The sequence below is a fragment of the Drosophila eugracilis genome, unplaced genomic scaffold (genome assembly GCF_018153835.1).
Source record: "Drosophila eugracilis isolate 14026-0451.02 unplaced genomic scaffold, ASM1815383v1 contig_408, whole genome shotgun sequence".
NCBI lineage: Eukaryota > Metazoa > Arthropoda > Insecta > Diptera > Drosophilidae > Drosophila > Drosophila eugracilis.
The window spans coordinates 868,218-888,456 of NW_024573270.1; the positions used below are offsets into that span (position 1 = coordinate 868,218).

Sequence of the window (20,239 nt, forward strand, 5' to 3'; positions counted from 1 at the left end):
GCAATGGAAAGCGAGTCAAGGCCTTGTTAGAGTCTCATCATCACCCACCGGGCATTGTCTTATGAATGAACATTGAAAACTAAAGAAAACCAAAATGTAAGTGGGTGCTAGAGGAATATCTTGAGAGTTTGCTGCCTAAAAGTGTGCTACAAAAACTAGCACATTGTCTTATGGCATTGATACATCAGACTTCCGTATTTAATATATATAGCTATATAGTATATAGAATCATAGTTTTCAAAAACTTTTTAGATTGTTTTTCAAAACCTTTTTGAACTTACGACATATTATCTCCGCCAGGATCGCCGACACAACTGGTGACTCCCATTCCGCCGCCGCGTCGTGGTCGACTCTTTCGTCTGCGTCGCCTGCGTCGTTCTGACGAAGCGGTACGCGTTTGCAGGACATGTTGACTAAGTGACTTGTTGCACCCACCACCGATGCCTCCACCACTGCTGGCCAGACGTCTTCCGGTGGCATTGCTGCCGCCGGTTGCAGTTATGGATCCGCTGGCCAATCCCTGGACAGCAACCACTAGCTGACCATCGCCAAAACCACCAGCTGAACTAATCGTATCCATGGACTGGGGCGTAGCTGCAGTCCCACCTGCAGTAGCACCACCGCAGATTGCCTCGCCACCAGTCGCTGACTGTGCCTGTGATTTGGTCGTGTTGCGTAAACTGTGATTAACCTTTCGCCACATACGCTCCATCTTGAAGAATCTTGTTTTCTTCTCTGTGTGCGGTTTCTTCTACGTTGTTGGTGGTTAATGGATGTGGTAAGTTAATGTTGCGAGTGTTGAATGTTCTTGAAATGTCTTTGTTAGCTTTTTAGAGTTTCCATTACTCGATTTGTTATACTCCCAGCAAATAGTTTTTACTTAATTAATTGTTAGGAAATTTAAGGTTTTAAGTTAATGCCAAATTCTTGTCATCTTTAAGAATCATACTGTTTCTTTTTGACGATTCATTGTTGATATTTTTGGTGTGCTTTTTGTTTTAAAGTAATTGTTGGTTATTTTTGTTTTTTAAATTGTTAAATTTGTGCTTTAAATTTGTGATTTAATGTGATTTATATGCTTAGTTTTTCTTGCTTTTCGACGTATATAAAGAATGTCCTTAAGTTTAGGTTATAATGTTTTAAATTTATGGAAGCCGTAGATCTAATAAGATACTTTTAATAACCCACAACATATAGATTAAGTTTTGATGAGTGTTTTTAAGATGAGTTTTTAAGTTGAGTTTTTAAGTTGAATTTTTAAGTTGAGTTTTAACTTTAGTGCGAGTTTCCGTTAGTTGGTTTTCATCTAAATAGTTGTTGATGATTTTTTGGTAAGCCCTTTTTTTTGGAATTTTTTCGTAACGTTTTAGCAATTGCTGGGAAGTTTTTAGTTTTTAGTTTTTAGTTTTTAGTCTTTATAACAGCTAGTTGTTAACCTTTTCGTTGTTGAAGTTCTTGATATTGTTGTAGAGTTTCTTTAAATAGTTGTTGTTGTTGGTGATTTATTTCTGGTTATTAACATTCATTTGGTGTTTTAATTTTAAGTTGTTAAACTAAACAAAGAAGATTGTTGTTATTGGCAGTTGTTGTTAGTTGATATTTGAAGATTTGTTTGTTTGTGTTGACTATAAACATTGGCTATAGGTTGGGCTGTTGTTGGTTCTTCTTTCTAAGGTTAATTTAAGCTAGCTACGAGGGTTGGATGCTCTTCCTTAGATATATTCCTTTTTGGCCAAACTCCTTCGTCTTTTTGCTTTTTCCTTGGATGGTTGTCTTTCAGTTTTTTTTCTTTCTTCTAAGATGTTGTTGTTAACTTATTGTTTGTAGGCGGCAGTGTTTAGTTGTTGTTGGGATAGTTGTTGTTGTTGTTGCTGTGGCTGTTGTTGGTGTCACTGCTCGATTGGCTTTCATCTTGGCTTACCTTGGATCTTACACAAGTACACAAAAAGGACACTCATTCGATTATACAAAAAAGCTACTCAGCAGGAACTATGCATTGTTGTTGTTGTTGTTGTTATTTCGATTGTTGCTGTAGTTGTTGTTGTTGTCTGTGGATATGCGGAAGTGGAAAACAAAGAGCATGAATTTGAGTCTAAGACTCCACATGTACGTATATGTATGTATGTATGTGTTTGTCTGTGTATAGCACTGTAACTGTATGTGCTAGCCTGTTTGAGTTCCTGATTGTGTTTAATTGTGTGGGTGAGTGGCCTGCACTTTTAGGTTAAGCACGCGCTTCACTCATTTCGCTTTTTGTTGTTGTTGTTTTTATTTGTTTTATTTGTTGCCTAAGCCGCTCTATTTCAGCGCCCCTTTCTGTTGCCGTTGTTATTGTTGTTGTTGTCTTTTTACATTGCACTTGTGAATGAATGACGAATTTTTTCCACTTCCTCTCACTCACTCACTCTCTCTCTCTCTCTCTCTGAATCTCGTCCTCTCTGGCTTACTCACAGGAGTTACGTTTTTTTTTCCTTTTTCTTCCTCCGTTATCAGCACAGTTTTTTATAATAGCACTTGGTTTTTCTTCTTCCACCTTCAGCATCTAATTCTAGCACACAATTTGTGTAATTTTGCGTTAGTTATTTGCCAAACAGCGTGGAAAATACACTTATTAAATGCTGCGAATACCACGACTACAACGCAGTTGTTGTCTCGTTGTTAGGTTGTTGCCGTAGTTGTTGTTGTAGCTGTAGCTGTTGTTGCTGTTACCGTTAGCGCCTGGCTGGCTGCTGGCACGTTGAGTCAACATCATTTCAGTTCACCCGAAAAAAAAAAGCCAAAAAAAAGAAGACGACGAAAACAGGGACAGTGTCTCTATGCACAGTGGGTTGATGGGGAAATCTTGGCACACTTTCTGTTATTCATTTAACATATTTTACTAGTTATATAGAACAAATTAATGAGTTATAGACAATCGGATTGTAGTAATATTTATAAATATTAAGATAATATATTCAAGAGGACTATTAAGAGTAAAAACCTTAAGGCGACTTAACCAAATATAAAGGAATATAATCGAAAACATTAACTATGCCAATTTAGTACAAATCCAATCAAACCCACTGTCCAAGTTAGAGAGCGAAAAACCCGAATAACGGAAGAGCGAGAAAACGACTGGAGCGAGTGCGCTCTTGCCGCTAGGAATGTGGATGTGGTCGTGCGTGGGCGCAAGGAAAGTTACGGTATCCAGTCCCGTTTCCGTATACGTGTGAGTTCGCTTTTTGCGGCTGTATTCGCAGCCGTGTCCTGTGTATAACACAAACACATTGCGCTGTAGAGGAATCCAGAGAGATAGCGAGTGGGCGAGATTGAGAGAGAGCGCGAGGAAGCTGGCTGTGCTTAAAACCGTTTTGATACTTCATGTTGCCTATATTTTGAGGCCAGCACACACATACAAACACACACAAACACACAAACACACACTCACACATACACAGAAACATAATCAATGGGAATAATAATTAATACCGGTTAAAAAATTGGGGAACACACAGACGCTGATTAATTGGCTAACGGTTAAACGATAAACTATCAATCGGAATCCACAGGAATCCAAAATTTTTATCACACAAAAGCTGAGCAGAGGCCGCTGCCCGTTTATTGGCAACGCGCACGCACAAATAACAGAGCCACTGTGGCAAAATCAGCGGCTGTGAAAGCAGCGACAGCAGCTGAGAGCCGAGGACACGAAGCTTCATCGTACAGAGGATTCGCACCCGATGCTCAAACGATGGTTCAGGCGCTTGGATTTGAGGTCGTTAAAATGTAAACATTGGAACGCCATCGCTTGCCGGGCTAGGAAAAAAGAGCGACTATGAGCCGGAGAAATAGAGCTCTCCCGCTGGCTGATTGCGCAGCAAAGCGACCTCTGTTGTGTGTTTTCAGTAGCCGAAAGACTTGCATATCGCATCCTTTATCGATAAATCGTTGGAAGACACAATCCACAGAGGGCGTTTTGGTAGTATATGCAGAGAAAAAGTTATCTAAAGAAGACAAGAAAAAAAGAAACATGTATTATTAAGATTATCGAACCCTCTACCGATATATGAATTGGTAATATCATAGACAGAAGGCTATCGTGTCGTATGAGTAATATTTTTAAACGAAATACTACTTGACAACAAGTCGTATGAGAAATATTTAAAATGAACTTGAGACTTGGATACAAGATAAGTTTTAAAAACATTCTAAAATATCTTTTATTAATTATATACAATTTCAGAAAGTTATTGCAACTTTACTCTTAACTTTATCTGATATAAAAGCGATCTATATAAATATCACTCATACGTCCTGTCATCCATTATCGGATCCTTTACCGATATATAAATTGGCAATATCATAGACAGAAACCTATATCCTATCCCAACAATTGGGCAAAGTGGCGTTTGAGTAATATTGTAAAACGAAATACCTCTTGAAAACGAGTCGTATGATCAATATATAATATGAATTTGAGACTTGGACACTAGATAAATATTATTAGGATTATCGGATCCTCTACCAATATATAAATGGGAGTATAATAGGCAGAAACTTATAACCTATTTAAAAAAATGTGGGCTAAGTGTCGTATGAGTAATATTATAAATCGAAATACTACCTGATAACGAGTCGTATGAGCAATATTTAATATAAATTTTAAATATCACTCATACGTCCTGTCATCCATCCTCATATATTTTGTTTCGAAAAAAAAAAATAATAAATACTAATAATGCCTATCTCTGTTCAGGTCACAATCATTATTTTTATAATGAAATCCAAAATCCCTGAAAGTGCTAAGGAAACACCGATAAGTAGGCAATGTTTTTTTCCCCAAATCAAAAGTTCACCCAGAAATAAAACTTCAAGAAAAACACTTGCATGTTTTTGTTTTTTTTCGATTTTGTATAGTATTTTTAATTGTTTTTGCCCGTCATCAAAGTCCCCAATCAATCAATCAATTAATCGTTGCCAGCTTCCGCTTCCGATTTGGTAATCGTTTTTCGTGTGTGCTACATCCGGTTGTCGTCTTAGTTGTACCACATACCACACATACATACATGTGTGTGTGTGTGTATATCTTTAGTCGTTAAGTGTATATGTAGTATAAAGTTGATACTCATGCTAAATCGAATCGACTTGGTTTGCTTCGTTCAAAAAATGTTATAGGCTATGCAATACAATTACGTGATCGTTAGTTGACTTTAACATTTAGTTGACTGACATCAAACACACAAATATAGTTTATATTCCATTTCTTTGTTTTTGTTTTAATATGTATGTACTCGTACTTATATAAGGTTGATGCATTATGCGATATCTGATTTGTATTATATTTAGATAGCACTACTGTTTTACACACACACGCACAAGGTTTACAAACGTTAGTTATTATTATTATTATTATTATTATTTAGTTTAGTTTTTTTGTAAAGAAAATTTCGATTAGTTTTCTTCTTAGACTTAGATTGCTAAAACGTTGGTATTGGCCTATTGTATGATTTCGTTATAAATTGTTTTTTTTTCCCATTTTCTTTTCTTTTCTTTCTTTTTTTTTTTTTTAATTGCGTATCTCATTTTCATTTAAAATGAGATCGTTTTCTGGTTGGCCGAAGTGCTGAGCCTGTAAAAGTTTTTTCTTAGTTTCCTCGCTTTTCGTGCATTTTCCAATATTCGTATTTTCCGATTTCCAGGATTTCATGCTCTTCTTGTTGTTCTTCTTCTTCTGCTAGGCTATATCACAAAATGTGTTTTTCTTTATCGTTTTTGTTTTACTTTTTTTTTCTTTGTTGCAACTGCTCTTCCGCTTGAAGAGAAACCAAAAAAAGTTTAGGATTAAAAAATAGAAGAAAAAGGGAATGATAAGGGGGGGTTTAAGAAATCATGAGAAATCATGGAGAACTACATGTTTATATATACTTTATTTCATTTTCACTTACTTTTTTCATTTGTATCGATATCATGCATGATTTTGTGCTATCGATAATGGCCGATTGTTTAATGTTTCTATCGTAATCCTGTACAAACTGTACTTATAAATTCGCAAACGAAATTCTCCAAAATTAAACCAAATAAATTTCTCTACAAAATAGGAAGAAATATGTTTTCAAATGATATTTAAAATGAAATCTACGATTATCATTTAAGAACTATGGCGATTGAACATGATAATACACGCCCGACTTCCAGTTCTATATATGTTTTATGCATATATATATAAACTGTATTTAACGACTGTGATTTACTTGACATTTCTCCACTTTCATCTTAATTTTCGCTTTCCGTTCGGATTTCCTTTTCGTGCCTGCCTGGTAAACAAAAAAAAAACCCCATTTCGTAGACAATATTTATAAATTAGTTTCGAGTTGGAACTGCAAAAAGGACAATTGGCATTGAGGCGCAGTCCCAAGTCGCTTTCGTTTTGGACGCTTTTACAAAAAGGAGATGTATCTCTGGCAAATTTTTCAAAACCAATATCGAGATTTTTTGTGCTGTTGTAAGTTTTTTTTCGATTGGTTGGTCCAGTTTTTTGTTTGTGTGTTTTTTCCCCTCTTTCTGTCCCCTTGCAGATAATATCTTGCCCAGCGCTATATAATACACCCTAAATGTATAGCTAAAAGAGATTTGCCAATCTGATACTCAAAAGGGGAGCGCTGCTATATCGCCTCCTTGACTCTCTCTCTCATTCAAAAACACAAAAAATATGGCTAAAATTTTGTCAGTTTGCGAATGCTATTCGCTGTGGTTTAAAAGTCTGTTTAAAATTCCAATGCAACTATCCATTGTGATGGTGTGTTGCCAGTTGTTTGTTGTTTTTGCTTTATGTTTTTTTTTGTTTTTTGCCGCCAATTTTGTGTTCAACATCAAATATATTTCTATATTATTAAATATATGTATATATTTATATTCCGATTATGTGGTATGCATACGTATGTACATTTCTTTAGCATAATAACTGTTTTCCTCTCCTTCCTTTCCATTCGCTTATTTTGTTTTCATTGTTGTGTTTGTGTTTTTTTTTTCTTTTTAAATTAGTTAAACCTACAAAAAAAAGTGATATTTATAAATATAAAAATACAATTTAATTAATAAAAAAAAAAAAAAACGTAAAAGTGTGAGGGAAGTTTAGGGTAAAATGTAAATTGTAAATTTGTAAATTTGTAAATTAGGCAACATGTATAGAAATAAATTAATTAATTAGTACAAACTAAGTTTAACTTATTAATTAAATCGCTCGCCTACATAACAGAATTTATAGTTATCGTATAATATAATATAATATATATATATAGAAATATATATATATATATATATCGGTTTTTATGTATAATCGTATTAAAAAAAAGGATTTTATATCTAATGCCAGCAAGTGTATATTCCTTATTAATTGTGATTTCTCATCTCTTTTCTGCTACAATTAGGTTGATTTCAGTTTACTGCCTTTTCCTTTTTAGTTTGTTATTTTAGAAATATTTCAAGTTTTCCTTCACTTTTCGTTTTGAAAATCTTTCTCACTTGGCTACGTATGCATTTTTGTAGAAATTTCGAGTTGGTTGGTGTTCTTCTTCTTCTTTTCTTTTCTATATTTCTTCTTCTTTTGGACAAAATTTTCCCAACGCTTTTCTCTAATAAGTATGCTACAAAAATGTATGTGTGTTGAACGCTTTCTCGCTTAACATTTTGCTTTGCTAGCGTTTTGGTGTTTTCCTTTTTTTGTTTTTTTTTTTGTTTTGTTCTTCTTAAACAATTTTTCTTGCTGGTAACAAATTGCATTTTTCATTTAAGTGATTTCATCTTTGCTTTTTAGTTTTTAGTTTGTTGCTTACGCCTACAAAATTGTTGGTTTGCTGTTGTTGCTGTTGTTTGGTCGGTCGTCATGGACAAAGGCAGAGCGTCATAATATATTAATGATATATTATATGCTACTGCGCTGATGAGATGCCGCCGTGGCCGTGTCCAAAAAAAAGTTCCACAATCTTATAAACCAGTTGACCCACCAATCAATACAGTGAGCGTCGAGAGTTGGGATGTTAGATATACATCATATATATCATACAATCCGGGAAGTTTTCGCCTCTCAAAAATGCTCCAAAGCCCTGCGCAGCTTCTTACAGTAAAATGGACATTAAGACTCGCGCTCCTTCTTCACCTTGACCTCCTCGCCCAGAATGGTGGTGATCTCGCCCTGCATAAAGGCCCAAGGTATCACCGAATTGGCTAACGGACAGCGATCGCCACTGGGACAGTACACCTCGTTGCCCAGGCCCTGTGAATGAAAATAAGATTAGTTTATTTTTACAGGATTAACAGAAACTACAATCAAGTTCTCCTTTCTATAATTAGATACTGGAAAACTATGATGATGTCCAACTTATATCCTTCCTTCACCCAACTCACATTCTGTCGTTTGATGCTCTCGCGGCTGCAGGGAAAGCAGAACTTATGGTGATTCACCGATGGACATTGCACGAAATGTGTATCCTCCAATCGCTCCTGGCACAGGGTGCACTTAAGCGTGGCATTCTGGGCAGCTGCCGCCGCTGCTGCCGCTGCTGAATTCGAGGCGGCACTGCTTCCCGGAGCTCCACCGAGACCGCTGCCCGCCGATCCACCGCCGCTGGACAATGGTGTACCACCACCGCCGCCTTGACTACCACTGCTGCCGGGACCGGGATTAACTGCTCCGCCGCTGCCATTACTGCCAGATGGACCATTACCGCCAGCCGGACTTCCATCGCCGGCCACCGAGTTTGGTGCCATCGAGGCGGGACCTATGGCTCCATTGCCACCGCTTCCAGAGCTGGCACCGCCGACCGGTCCACCACTGGTGCAACTCAGCTGTCCACTGCCACCATTCGGTCCGCCAAGGGGTCCACTGGCTGAATTAGATCCGGGTCCTCCTCCGCCACTGCCTCCAAGACCGCCGGCAACCACCGCCTGGCCTGGATTCGAGCCGCCCACTTCGGAGCTGGTGACGGTGGTGCTGGACACGTGACGGGATCCGGATGAACGACGTCCCGACGAGGAACCTGCAAGGTAATTCATTTAATTAGAAGTTGCTTTTACTAATTTTACTGCACAAATGCACTGATAACTTAGAGAACTTATCATAAAAACTCTAAAATATCAAAATATTGTGCTAGATTTAATAACATAAAAGGATTACAAAGGATCAAAGGATCAAATTGTAAACCGAATATGCTAACTAACCCGAACTGTTCGGCGAGTGTACGCTGCGCGGGGGCAGCGGTCCCGAGGGCGGGCTCGATCCATTGCGTCGACTGGCCGGGGACATGTGCTCTGCAATATGAAAAAGCGATTTGAAATTCGATTAAAAATATAAAATATTACAGCTTTAATATATTAATTTTTCAATATTTAACTACCACATTTCGATATTCAAAAGTACAGAATTTTTACTAAACTATTTTTAATTAAAAAAAAATCTTTTTAGTGTCAAAAATGATCATTCGATTACAAAGATCCTATTGAAGTTTTGTGATCTCGTGAGTCAAGTGCAATGTAGAATGGGCCTTGGCCCCACTTTGCCACATGATAATACACTGGCATACAAAAGTATGTCGACACACCCACTAACTATTGTCCACAGACAGTCATCATGAACAAAATCATTATGAGCAGCAGTCTCCATGAATTAAGAACTCATCTTATTAATTATAGTAAATTATGAACAATTAACGTTGACATAAGCGAGGATGGGGCTAAGTCGACTCTTAAATTAATTGATTGATTTTTTTTTAATAATATTATAATGTATTTTTTAAAAAGATTTTAGAGATGAGTTTCTTACTTTTTCTATACAAAATCCTTTAGAAAGAAATTCGGTTTTGGAAAAAATAAATATTTATAATATTATTATTAGAAAAGGTGATCTTATTTAACTTACACCCACTGTTTACTGTAGTTTTATAAATATTTTGCAAAGAACGAAACATTTTCATTCAACTTTGTGCTTTCGATTTTTTTATAGGCGAATGAATTAAACAAAAAGTTAATCACATGTTCCTTTTTTTTTTGTTTCTTAGTTTATTGCAAATTGAAATTGTTGTATTTGGGGCTTGTTATTTTGTTGTTGCTGTTGTTCTGTCTGTGTAATTTTAGAACTTGGCACGAAACATGTTTCCATATATTTCTTGTTTTCTACATATATATACATATATATATCTGAATAGGTATATATTAATGCATGTACTTGCATATATATATATATGCACATTCATTTATTACTTGGCAACGCCGGCTGAAGAGCAACAACAACACATTTCATTCACCGGCTAGCCATTGAATATGTGACGTCACAGCGGCACGATACTATTGCGTGTCATTCTTGTTCCACTGTGCAAACTCACACAGCTGTTTTTTTTTTTTTTTTGTTTTTTGTTCTTCTCTTTTGTTTTTGTTGCTCTTGTTTCACCGTTTCTTCGTCTTCGTTATCTTCTTCTTGTTGTTCTTCTTCTTAATATGGTTGTTGGCAAAGTGCCAGGAGGCAAAACGAAATGAAGGGAAATGAAACGAAACAAGTTCTGCTGCTATTGCGCATACGTCACGAAAAGAGGGAGATAGAGTGGTCGAGTGAAAGAGAAGATGCAGCCGGTTTGTTTCTCCATCTCGTTTTGTTATTTTTTTTTTGCATGCCAGCATGCCAGCATGCAATAATGTGTATGTACACCACCAGACACACATATACATGCGTACATCGTGTATACGCCGCCGACGATTTGTTTTGACTGAGCTGCTTCTTCTTACCATCATTCGTGCGCTTTTGGTTTTATTTGCGCTCTCTGTTATGGCCCTGTTAGTTCGCTGTTAACTTGTTGGCTTTATGTATTTCACATCTTTCCCCCCTTTTTCTTGACGTTTTTTTTTTGTGTATGCAATGCACGCGCACGCGTAGCTGCTTGATATTGAAAATAAAAAAAAAAGCAAAAGATAGACTAGCAAGCGAATGGAAAAACGTATTTAATTTGTATGCCCAACAGAGGATGGCACATTGCTCAAATGTCGACGCTTGTCAGTTTGCCGGCGGCGCACAGTGGGCTGCATACGAAATTAAGCTCAAACATATGCCCAGTGTGCTGTTATGTTTATTTATTTGATAAACTGTTGCTTCTGTTGCTTTTTGCTTTTGCTTTTTACTTTTTGCTAAATTGCTTACGCTGGCTAAATTGGCGAAAGAAGTCGTAAGAAGCAGAAGAAGAAAATGGCAAAGATGGCAAGGCAAGCTAGCAGGAGAAGGAGGCAAGAAGAAGAAGAAGAAGCAGCAGCAGCAGAAGTCGATGTCGTGCATGTTGTGTGGCCCCAACACGTACACACACTTAAAGTACGTGTGCGTGTGTGTATTTATAGCATTTGTTTATATTTTGCATGCAAGAGTTGAAGAACAACAGCAATAAATGCCAAAGCGAAAGCCTATCCCGTCCCTCTCGCTGACTCTCTCTCTCTTTGTCTCTCTCCTCTATAGCTCTGTTCCCCCCATTCTCCATTTCATTCGCGCTGCTGCAGTTGCACAGTTGCATGTGCGTGGCCCATTGAGAAGAAAAATGCGGAGATAGCGAGCGTTGGAGCAAGATAGCAAGCCTGCCACATACAGTTGCAACAACCACGTACAGTGGGCAAAGTGCAAGTAAAAAAGGAAAGGAATACAGTAGTGCCATGAAGGTAGATGTTATCTAATGTCATATATATATATATTATTATATATTACTTAGACATTTTAATAAAACAGACATTTTCCAAACTTTATAATGATTCATTAAAATACCTACAGTAATAAATCAACTAAGCACTATAAACATTGTGATCACTTTGAAAGAAAAGTATTTGAAGAATTCAAAAGTATAATTTTAATGCCCTAAAGATTTATGGGAATTTTACATTTATAGTTAGACAAATAAACTTTTTTTTAGTGAAATACTCATAAAGAAAAAAGCTACTTAAATTTCGTTCTGGATCATTAACATTTTTTAGCATTACTCACACACATCATCATTGTTATCACAAAACATTCTAATTCCAACGAACCACTGTAATCAGTTTCAGTTTACTGCATTCGAACTTCACTTGACTGCAACTTCGTTGCAATCTATTTTTGAAACGACTTTTTATTAAGGCGCATACACATACATATGTATGTAGCACTATAGTCAGAGTCGACATCAATGTTTATTTGTTTTTCATACACATTGGGGAGCTGAAAACAAACAAATTTGCGCGATCTCATTCGTTCTTAGTATCTCGAATATGAAAACTATTTATAGATTAGTTTACGTTTTTCCAACATTCACACATTGGAGCACACATTATTTTTGCCTAGCTATGGAATATTTTTCCGATATTCGACGTTTCTTATTTTCGCACTACTTTGCTAGAATGAATCATTTGACAATTTATTACAAATATTCAGTCATGAGCCAGCTCTGGCCGAGAACTACAAACAATAAATATTTATACAATGTTGTTGTATATACAAATATCGGAAAAGAAACCATATTGTATATGGTTGTCTTGTTTATATGTTAGAATAGAAACTATTCGCCAGCCTTCGAATGAATGAAAACGAATCGCTCCCCGCCCTCATACACCACACCCAAATGGGCGGCGACCACGCCCTATATAAATATTTGTCTTTTTTTTCGCAACACTAGAAAGCTTTTTTTTTCTGAGTATTGATATGAGATTCCCTTGGGAAAAGTAATGGAATTATTGCTGGGCGAATTAATCGAAACAAAACTCCAAGAATTTGTGCGGATTACAATTTATCAAGCAACGAGATTATAAACTTTTTCGTCATAATTAAATCATATTTTTTTGTTTTTATCATTCAAAAACAATGTATAGGAAGGGCGCACTTCATTTTATTTAATCAATTTCTATAGGTTTCTATAGTTTATCAAAGCTAGGTTAATGACAAACTCTAAAGTCATGATAAGTGTTTCAACTTATTTGATAAGACTACGAATCCTTAATAACCCAATAAGTAACACATAATGATGCGTTGATTATAGACCTTATCTATAATATTGTTTCTGGAAGTTATCAAAACCACGTGACTTGGAAAAACGTTATAGATAGTTAGTATATTACATAAAATAATGAAAAACAGCTGTTTGTATATTTGGAATTCTTCAATAGGAAATTCCCATAAAATATATCTAATATTCTACTTGAATTTCAGTGTTATGTTTTCTATATCCTATAGTAACATGACCCGACCCTCCTTCGCTGTATAATGCCCCTACTTATCATGGACAATATTTCAAGTTATTCAAAGATACAACAAAATTGAATATTGCCTCAAGTGGCAATATAATTTTAAGTGGATCCCAATATCTCCATCGATTGAACATCTTCAAAGGGCAACATTTATTTGTGTTTATTTAATGTTGAGAACAGAAAACAGAAAACTTTAACAAAAGACAGAAGATCTAATGAAAAATAAATAAATCTACTCAAATAAATCGACCAATGAAATAGAAATATATATATATACAAATATATATATATAAAGCGACCCGGTACAACGCATTGCTATCAGTCAAAGTTGGCCGTGGTTGAGTTGATAAGATTGGCCGAGAGGACCCCAGTCCGTCCACTTAACAATTAGATAAGATAAACAAAACAGCTGTGTGTACATATTAAGTATAAAAAGAGCAGCGGCCAAGAGCAAACGAAAGTGCAATCGAAGTGAAAATGGAAATGGAATTTGAAATGCTAACGAGAAGCGGTATATTATATACCCTATACTCCCCGTACTTTCCACCGCTTGTGTTTTTTTTCCCCCCTCTTTCTTATCTTCAATTGTCGGGGGAGGGAGGGGGGCTAAAAAGAGCTTATCAACGCAGAGTCGTAAAAAATCGGAATGATCTCACTGAAAAGATCAAGAAACTGTAGGGCTTTTGCTTACACACTTTCGAAAAATGTTCAACTTTGACTTCAATTTCAAAGAAATACATAAAAATAACCATAAAAATCTACAGCGATAAGCTAACAACTGCTAAAATACTTTCTAAAACATTTTTTCTAACATCAGCAATAACTAAAACTAACTTTAATTTGTTTAATTAACCATAGAAAATCCTTCATAAAACTAAGAAAACCCCAAAAAATAGTATCATAAAACGTGGCATAAATTTCCCCCTAACTAAAAAGTTGATAAAAAAAAATAATTCCGGCATCTATCCATCAATAATCGATCAGTTATCAGAAGAAAAAACCGGCGATTTCATATCATATCTGGCTTTTACCGCCACTCTTTCCGTCAATTTGTTTCGTCGGTGGGTCTCATGTTTTGGGGCTTAGCTCCTTATCGAGCAGTTGTTTGGCTTATCAATTAACCACATGGTCGGGTCCCTCAGATATGATAAGATATGATAAGGCTGATGGCTGATGGCGCAATCTATGCCGATAAGTTAATCGCTTATCTTATTCACACACAGACCAAATCCCATTCCTATTGACACTCTCTCGCAGAATGTGATAAATAGAAAGTGTAAGGAAAGCTCTAAATACCCTTACAAATATCATTTTCATTTTAATTATTTGATAAACAATTGTAAACGAGGAAAGATAAAAGATAATATTATAACTATTGCATAACTTTAATCTAAACAAAAAAAATTGTTCACTTGTTGTTTTAATGAGATATATCATGTGGCATTAAATCATCTACTTTCTGAGGCTCTTGAACCCAAAAGAAAATATGAATGACACGTTTAATTCAACTTGTCAGGCATTTTTGATTAAAAATACAAATGTTTTTACACACAAATATGTACAATATGTATGTGTTGTTCACAAGGTCGAAAATTCTAGACCCTGTTAAAATAATACAAATATTTCGGTTCTACAGAAAAAAAGCTTATGCAACCTATAAAAGGCATTGTTTCATCCCCGAGTATTAGCGCCAAAAAGTAGGCTATAACAGTCAAGGCAGTCAAAAATCAGAAAAATTAGCAGCTATTAAATCAGTCCTAGCAATGTTTAAATTCTTTTAAATATTAATTTTTTTTAAAAAAAAGTTTTCAGTAAGTTTTTAAAATCTTTTCAAAATTTAATTTATAATAATTATTTTATATTCCTCTTTTCTTTATTTTACTCTTATAGAGACATATGTATTTGTGACCTCGGCTGTATCTAATCATTGGCAGCGACTTTGCTGCTTCACGTGTTTTAACGGTTAACAGCGGCCATGCACTCCAGCTAGCCATCTCGCTTGCACTAACTGCAACTGCAGCTGCACTGGGCACGCAATGTCTAATTATGAGAGAAGGAGATGAACTCCTCGCTCCCCTTACCGCTTTCCTGCCACCAAAAGCGAAGGCACGAACGAAATTCCTGGCGAACGCATTGGAATGGTCAGTCAGTAAAATGCATACAGACGAACTAGATACAGATACACAGATACACAAACACACACACACACACATACATAGCCGGCAACACGAAGCGCTGAATGAAACGAAACGAAAAGGGGGTGTGAAGTGGGCGAAAGAAGAGGTTGGGTCGATGTTGTTGGGGAAAGGTTGAGGGGGTGGCGCGCGCACGTTGCCGTTCCATTTTATACATACAGTTTTTCCTCTGTACACCGAGAAAATGTTTGTTATATTTTTAGTATATACACAAACGCAATAAATATGTGCATGTGTATGTATCAGAGTAGGTATATATGTATGTAGGTTTTTTTTTTTTTTTTTTTTTTTTTTTTTTTGGTAATGAAACGAATACACACAGGAAGGAAGAAGCAGAAGCGTAACGTAAATACAAAACAACAAACGAAATTGGCACAGTGGGTGTTAAGTGGGGATTTCCAGAAATATATATACAGATGTATGTACATATTTGATAAAGAATTTATTTTTGTCAAGTTCATTTAGCAATTCGTTTGTAGGAAGGCATTTCGGATAGATTTTAACTTGTTTCTAAATTTTGTTTTCTTGATAAAGCTAATTTATTTTGAGATAAGAGTAAATTTAAACTTAAAAAGCGCTTATCGCTTGCTTAGCAATATATAAAATAAGAAGTTCTGGTTGTTCGGAAATATTCATTACATACATATATTTTTTCATAGCGGAAAATCAGCTTTTCGACCCACTGTTTGATGACGGCATCGGTATGAGCGAAAAAGTTTTTTCATCTTGTTTTTACAGTGTTTGTTGTTGTTGTTGCTTTTGTCACTGCAGCTCGTTCCGTAATTCGTATACCAACTAAAATTTATCTACACCCTGGTTAGATTGTGTTTGTGTGTGCAACTTGTTATCGCATAGCGTAAAAAGGAGAAACAGCAGAAGAAGCAGCAGCGAAAACCAAAACAAGTTTAATGACGTTTTGCGCGCGCAGCCAAGAAAAAAAAAACACACACACACAGAGTAACACACGAATACACGACGAAACCAGTTTGAAAAGAAGAGGAGGGCAAACAGAAAGAGAGAGGAAGCAAGAACATTACAACGTCAGCGTCGACGATTTTTGCACGTCTCTGTTTTTATTACATTCTGCGGCCCTTTTTTTCGTGAGCTTTTTGCGCTTTTTTTGGGTGTTTTTTTTTTCTTCTTTCTTCTTTTTGTTTTTGCCATTACGACTGTTACGTACGTGCATGTAAACGAACACGTAGCTATGTATGTATACGTGTGGTACATGTATATTCCCTATATGTATATTGGCATGTGCGCATGCCTTTTAATGGCAAGGGTTGGAAGCCCCTTTTTTTCCACAGAGGGTTGCAAAATGCGTTTCTACGTTTTTTTTTTTCATATATGCAAGTGTGTGGGTTATGCATACATACGCATTGGGAAGAGATAAGGACGTTCTGATAACGCAAATGCGTTATCTAATCTCAAATACAACGCTTCTTATCAACCGTACATATATACATACATATATATGTACATATACATATACTAGTAGATTGCTCTTCTTCTTATTCGCCTTCCAGCCAGGAGAGATAAGGAGCAGGCAATCACGCCGTTTCACTCTGGCCTGAATAATCTGTATGTGTGCCAGTTTGGCTGCCCTGTCTTATCTATATTCGCTGCCTCCTTTACAGGCACCTCCTTCACCCTCTTCCACCACCCACATCCAGGCTAAAACGAAACAGACAGCGCACGCTCCTTGTTTCCCTCCCTCACGCGATCGGCGCTCAAAAAAAAAACGGTAAACAAATACGGTGGACGCCAGTTAATTAAAACTCTGGAACTTAAACAATGTATAACCTTTCATTGGCTAAGAAATCGGAAACTCAAAGCTCACATCTCAAATCTAAACAAATTATCATTTTCAGAGCATTTTTATTTTGAAGTCAACAAAAGAAAACTTTAAACAATTAAATGAGCTCGCTTTACGGCACTTGTTTAAACAAGTTTTGTACACTTAGTTGCTTGAAATTTCTATTTGCCAATCTAAATTAAAAAAAAAATATCAGAAATCCAAGGATTGAAGGTTTCCTATTGGTTCCCTACAAGCTTCGTTTACAAAGATATCAAATAATAATTTTTAATGTGAATGTAAATGTTACCAAGTTATCACTGTAACTTGATAAGAACCTAATTTTCTTGAAGAGGTTCGATCAACAGAAAGTTCACCTAGACTGATCTATCGCTTTAATTGATACGAAATAGTCCCCTTTTTCTCCCTGTCACTCTATAATTTTCTATTTCTAATCGCGTATTTCCCATTGGCGTTTCGATTGCTAGGAACTGATAAGAAATCTATCATTGATACGAGATTATCCCAACTTGTTTTCCTTTAACTTTGTCAGGGTGATTGATAATATTGTAATTTGTAAATAATATATATTGACCTGCTGAGTTTTTAAAATTTTTTACAATACACTAATTTTATCCCTTATTTAGTTTGATTTCATTCTTCTATGAATCGTGCTCAACAATTATATATATATATATATAATATATACCGCAGCTGATGATTATTCATCCAAAACTGATAAGGATTTCGATTTTTTTGGTAGTTTCCAACCGTAATCGTATAATTCTAAAGTCCAATATAATGTTCCACAAATGACATTTAATTGATCTCTTTTTTTCTGGTACAGTAAACATACTTCAAATAATATTTTGTTTGATTCTTTACTGATATTGATTTTAAATATCTGTTAAAAGTGCCTTTGTTGAATCAAGATAAAGATTATCTTATATTTAAACATGTTATCGAAGCTGCTTAATAAATATCTTTAAGAAACTTTATAAGATTTCAATCTTTCCTAATAATTTTCCCAATTTTTATAGAAATTATAAATACATATTGTTTTTTCCTGATCTCTAGTCTCCAGTGACTACTGTCTATTATTTATTTGATAAGAACATTATTATCTTAATAATATTAATCTAATAATATTTCACTCACCTGCTTTAAAGGTCGATGCATCGAAGCTGGGCGCTCTGACAGGCTGTTGTTTATCCCTTAGACCGCTCAGTTGCCGCTCGGGCACATAACTGACTGCTGCTGGCAGGGATTCACCTCGCGTCAATGGTGGCCTACCGCCACCGCCCGTTGGATCATCCATGGCGCTGCGCTTAATACCGGGCGGACCGCCACCGGCTCCAACTCCGCCGGCGGATAAAGCGGATGCTGGGACGCCATCTGGTGTTAAACCATGTGCCGATTGTTGTTGCTGTTGGCTAACATCCACATCGACATCCTCGCTGGGCGGTCGTTTAAGATTAACGGACAGAGCGGGTGGTATATTGCTGCCACCACTTCCGGCTGTGGGCACGCCTCCGCCAGGTGCAACACCACCACCACCACCGCCGCGCGTTGCATTTGGCGGCAGGTGATGGGGCGTCATATGGGAAATCCGAACGGGTCGCACCCCACCGCCAGGGCCATCTTCCAGTTTAACGGGATAATCAAGGGGCGGACCGATGCGTGGCACGGGCATTTGATAGGGCATCTGATGATGATGATGAACTGCTGCAGCGGCGGCGGCAGCCACAGCATTGCCAAGTGATAAAGACCCCGCCCCCGATGGACCAGGGCCGTTTCCAGGGCCACCAGGTGGACCGCCACCACCACCGCCGCGATGAGAACCTGGTCCTGGTCCAGGAACTGGACCCACTTGTAACTGTTGTTGTTGCTGCTGTTGTTGTTGTTGCTGTTGGAGAACTACCGCTGCAGCGGAAACTTCACCGTTTTCATGGGAACGTTGCTGTTTGCTGGCGGGATGTAAACGCTTCATTTGGCGGGCGGCGTCCAGCACCGCTTCTATGCGATCGGCGCCCTCGTAATTGACGCAACCGCGGCATACCGCCTCCGAGAAGTCGTTGATCATGGCCCATGGCATCCGTGGTAAATCGCACAAATAGCAGTGCTGCCTTTTCGTTTGCAGCGACATCCTGGAAACTGGCAACTGGAACCCTGGATTTGCTGGATCTCTGTTGGAAATCGATGTGGTGGTGTGTTTGCTATGTGTGTGTTTGTGCCGATGCTTGCACTCACTGGAATGGCTAACTGTTTTCTTTATTTCTGTTATATTTCTCTCTTTTATTTTTACTGTTGAACTTTTTTTCTTTCTTATTTATGCTGTGCGTTTCGTTTAGCTTTTGTTATTCATGTTTTCATATTGATTTTCGCACACACGCACACACACACGCGCGCACGCATTTTTCACCGCGCTTCACCCGAAAAAAATTCACTAATGTTTTTTTTCTGCTTCTATTGCGCTGCGCTGCTTTACCAACACACACACATGCACGGCATACACTTAGGCACGCGCGAGAGCCCGCGCGCAAGTTAGAGAGAGAGAGAGAGAGCGGGACACGTAAACGTACGACGACGCCAAAAACGTGGAGGAACAAAACGATGAGGAGAACGCACGCGACGCAGCGATTTACGGAAAGTCAACCGGACGCCACAAAACTCAGTGATAGAGTGACCTTGGTGTTGGCTCACCAATATACTCAAGGGGATAAATGAAATGTACTAAATAATCCCCAAATAGTATGCTATAAATACTAAGAAATTGCGAAAAATATACTAAAATGAAATCATATCCTGAGACCTGAACCAATGTTATGAACGGTGATGTATGCATAGTGAATACTCGAATCATCGTGAACGGTTACAATTTAAAAAATATATTTAAATATATTAAAAGTTGTAAACGGTTTTAGATTTGATTTTCCTTTTTTTTTCTACGACTCTCATATATATTTTTACTGAATCTAGAATTGTGATTTAATAATACCTAATAACTTTTTCCTTTTCTTTTTAGTAATATTCA

The 20,239-nt window shown here is 37.0% G+C and overlaps 2 protein-coding genes across 5 annotated transcripts in view; both read right to left on the reverse strand.

Annotated features, from left to right (window-relative positions):
* The window catches only part of LOC108103854 (chromatin modification-related protein eaf-1), a 55,255-nt gene extending 50,140 nt beyond the window's left edge, over positions 1 to 5,115 (reverse strand). Inside the window, exons 1-2 of one of the 4 annotated variants that reach the window (XM_017209557.2) lie at positions 3,469 to 5,115; positions 282 to 2,048 (exon numbers count right to left, since the gene is read on the reverse strand). In XM_017209557.2, coding sequence (XP_017065046.1) covers positions 282 to 712 — 431 coding nt within the window. In that variant the 5' untranslated portion in view covers positions 713 to 2,048; positions 3,469 to 5,115. Of the gene's footprint in view, positions 1 to 281 lie in introns of all 4 variants that reach the window. The other 3 variants (XM_017209555.2, XM_017209556.2, XM_017209558.2) reach the window with 3 other exon arrangements.
* A 655-nt stretch (positions 5,116 to 5,770) lies between these two features.
* On the reverse strand, positions 5,771 to 19,899 carry LOC108103855 (probable E3 ubiquitin-protein ligase IRF2BPL). The gene is made up of 4 exons (XM_017209560.2): positions 18,364 to 19,899; positions 9,196 to 9,285; positions 8,383 to 9,014; positions 5,771 to 8,251 (listed from the first exon to the last, which is right to left on the reverse strand). The coding sequence occupies exons 1-4, from the start codon at positions 19,349 to 19,351 to the stop codon at positions 8,111 to 8,113; spliced, it is 1,851 nt and encodes a 616-aa protein (XP_017065049.1). The 5' UTR covers positions 19,352 to 19,899; the 3' UTR covers positions 5,771 to 8,110.
* Between the last annotated feature and the right edge of the window lie 340 nt (positions 19,900 to 20,239).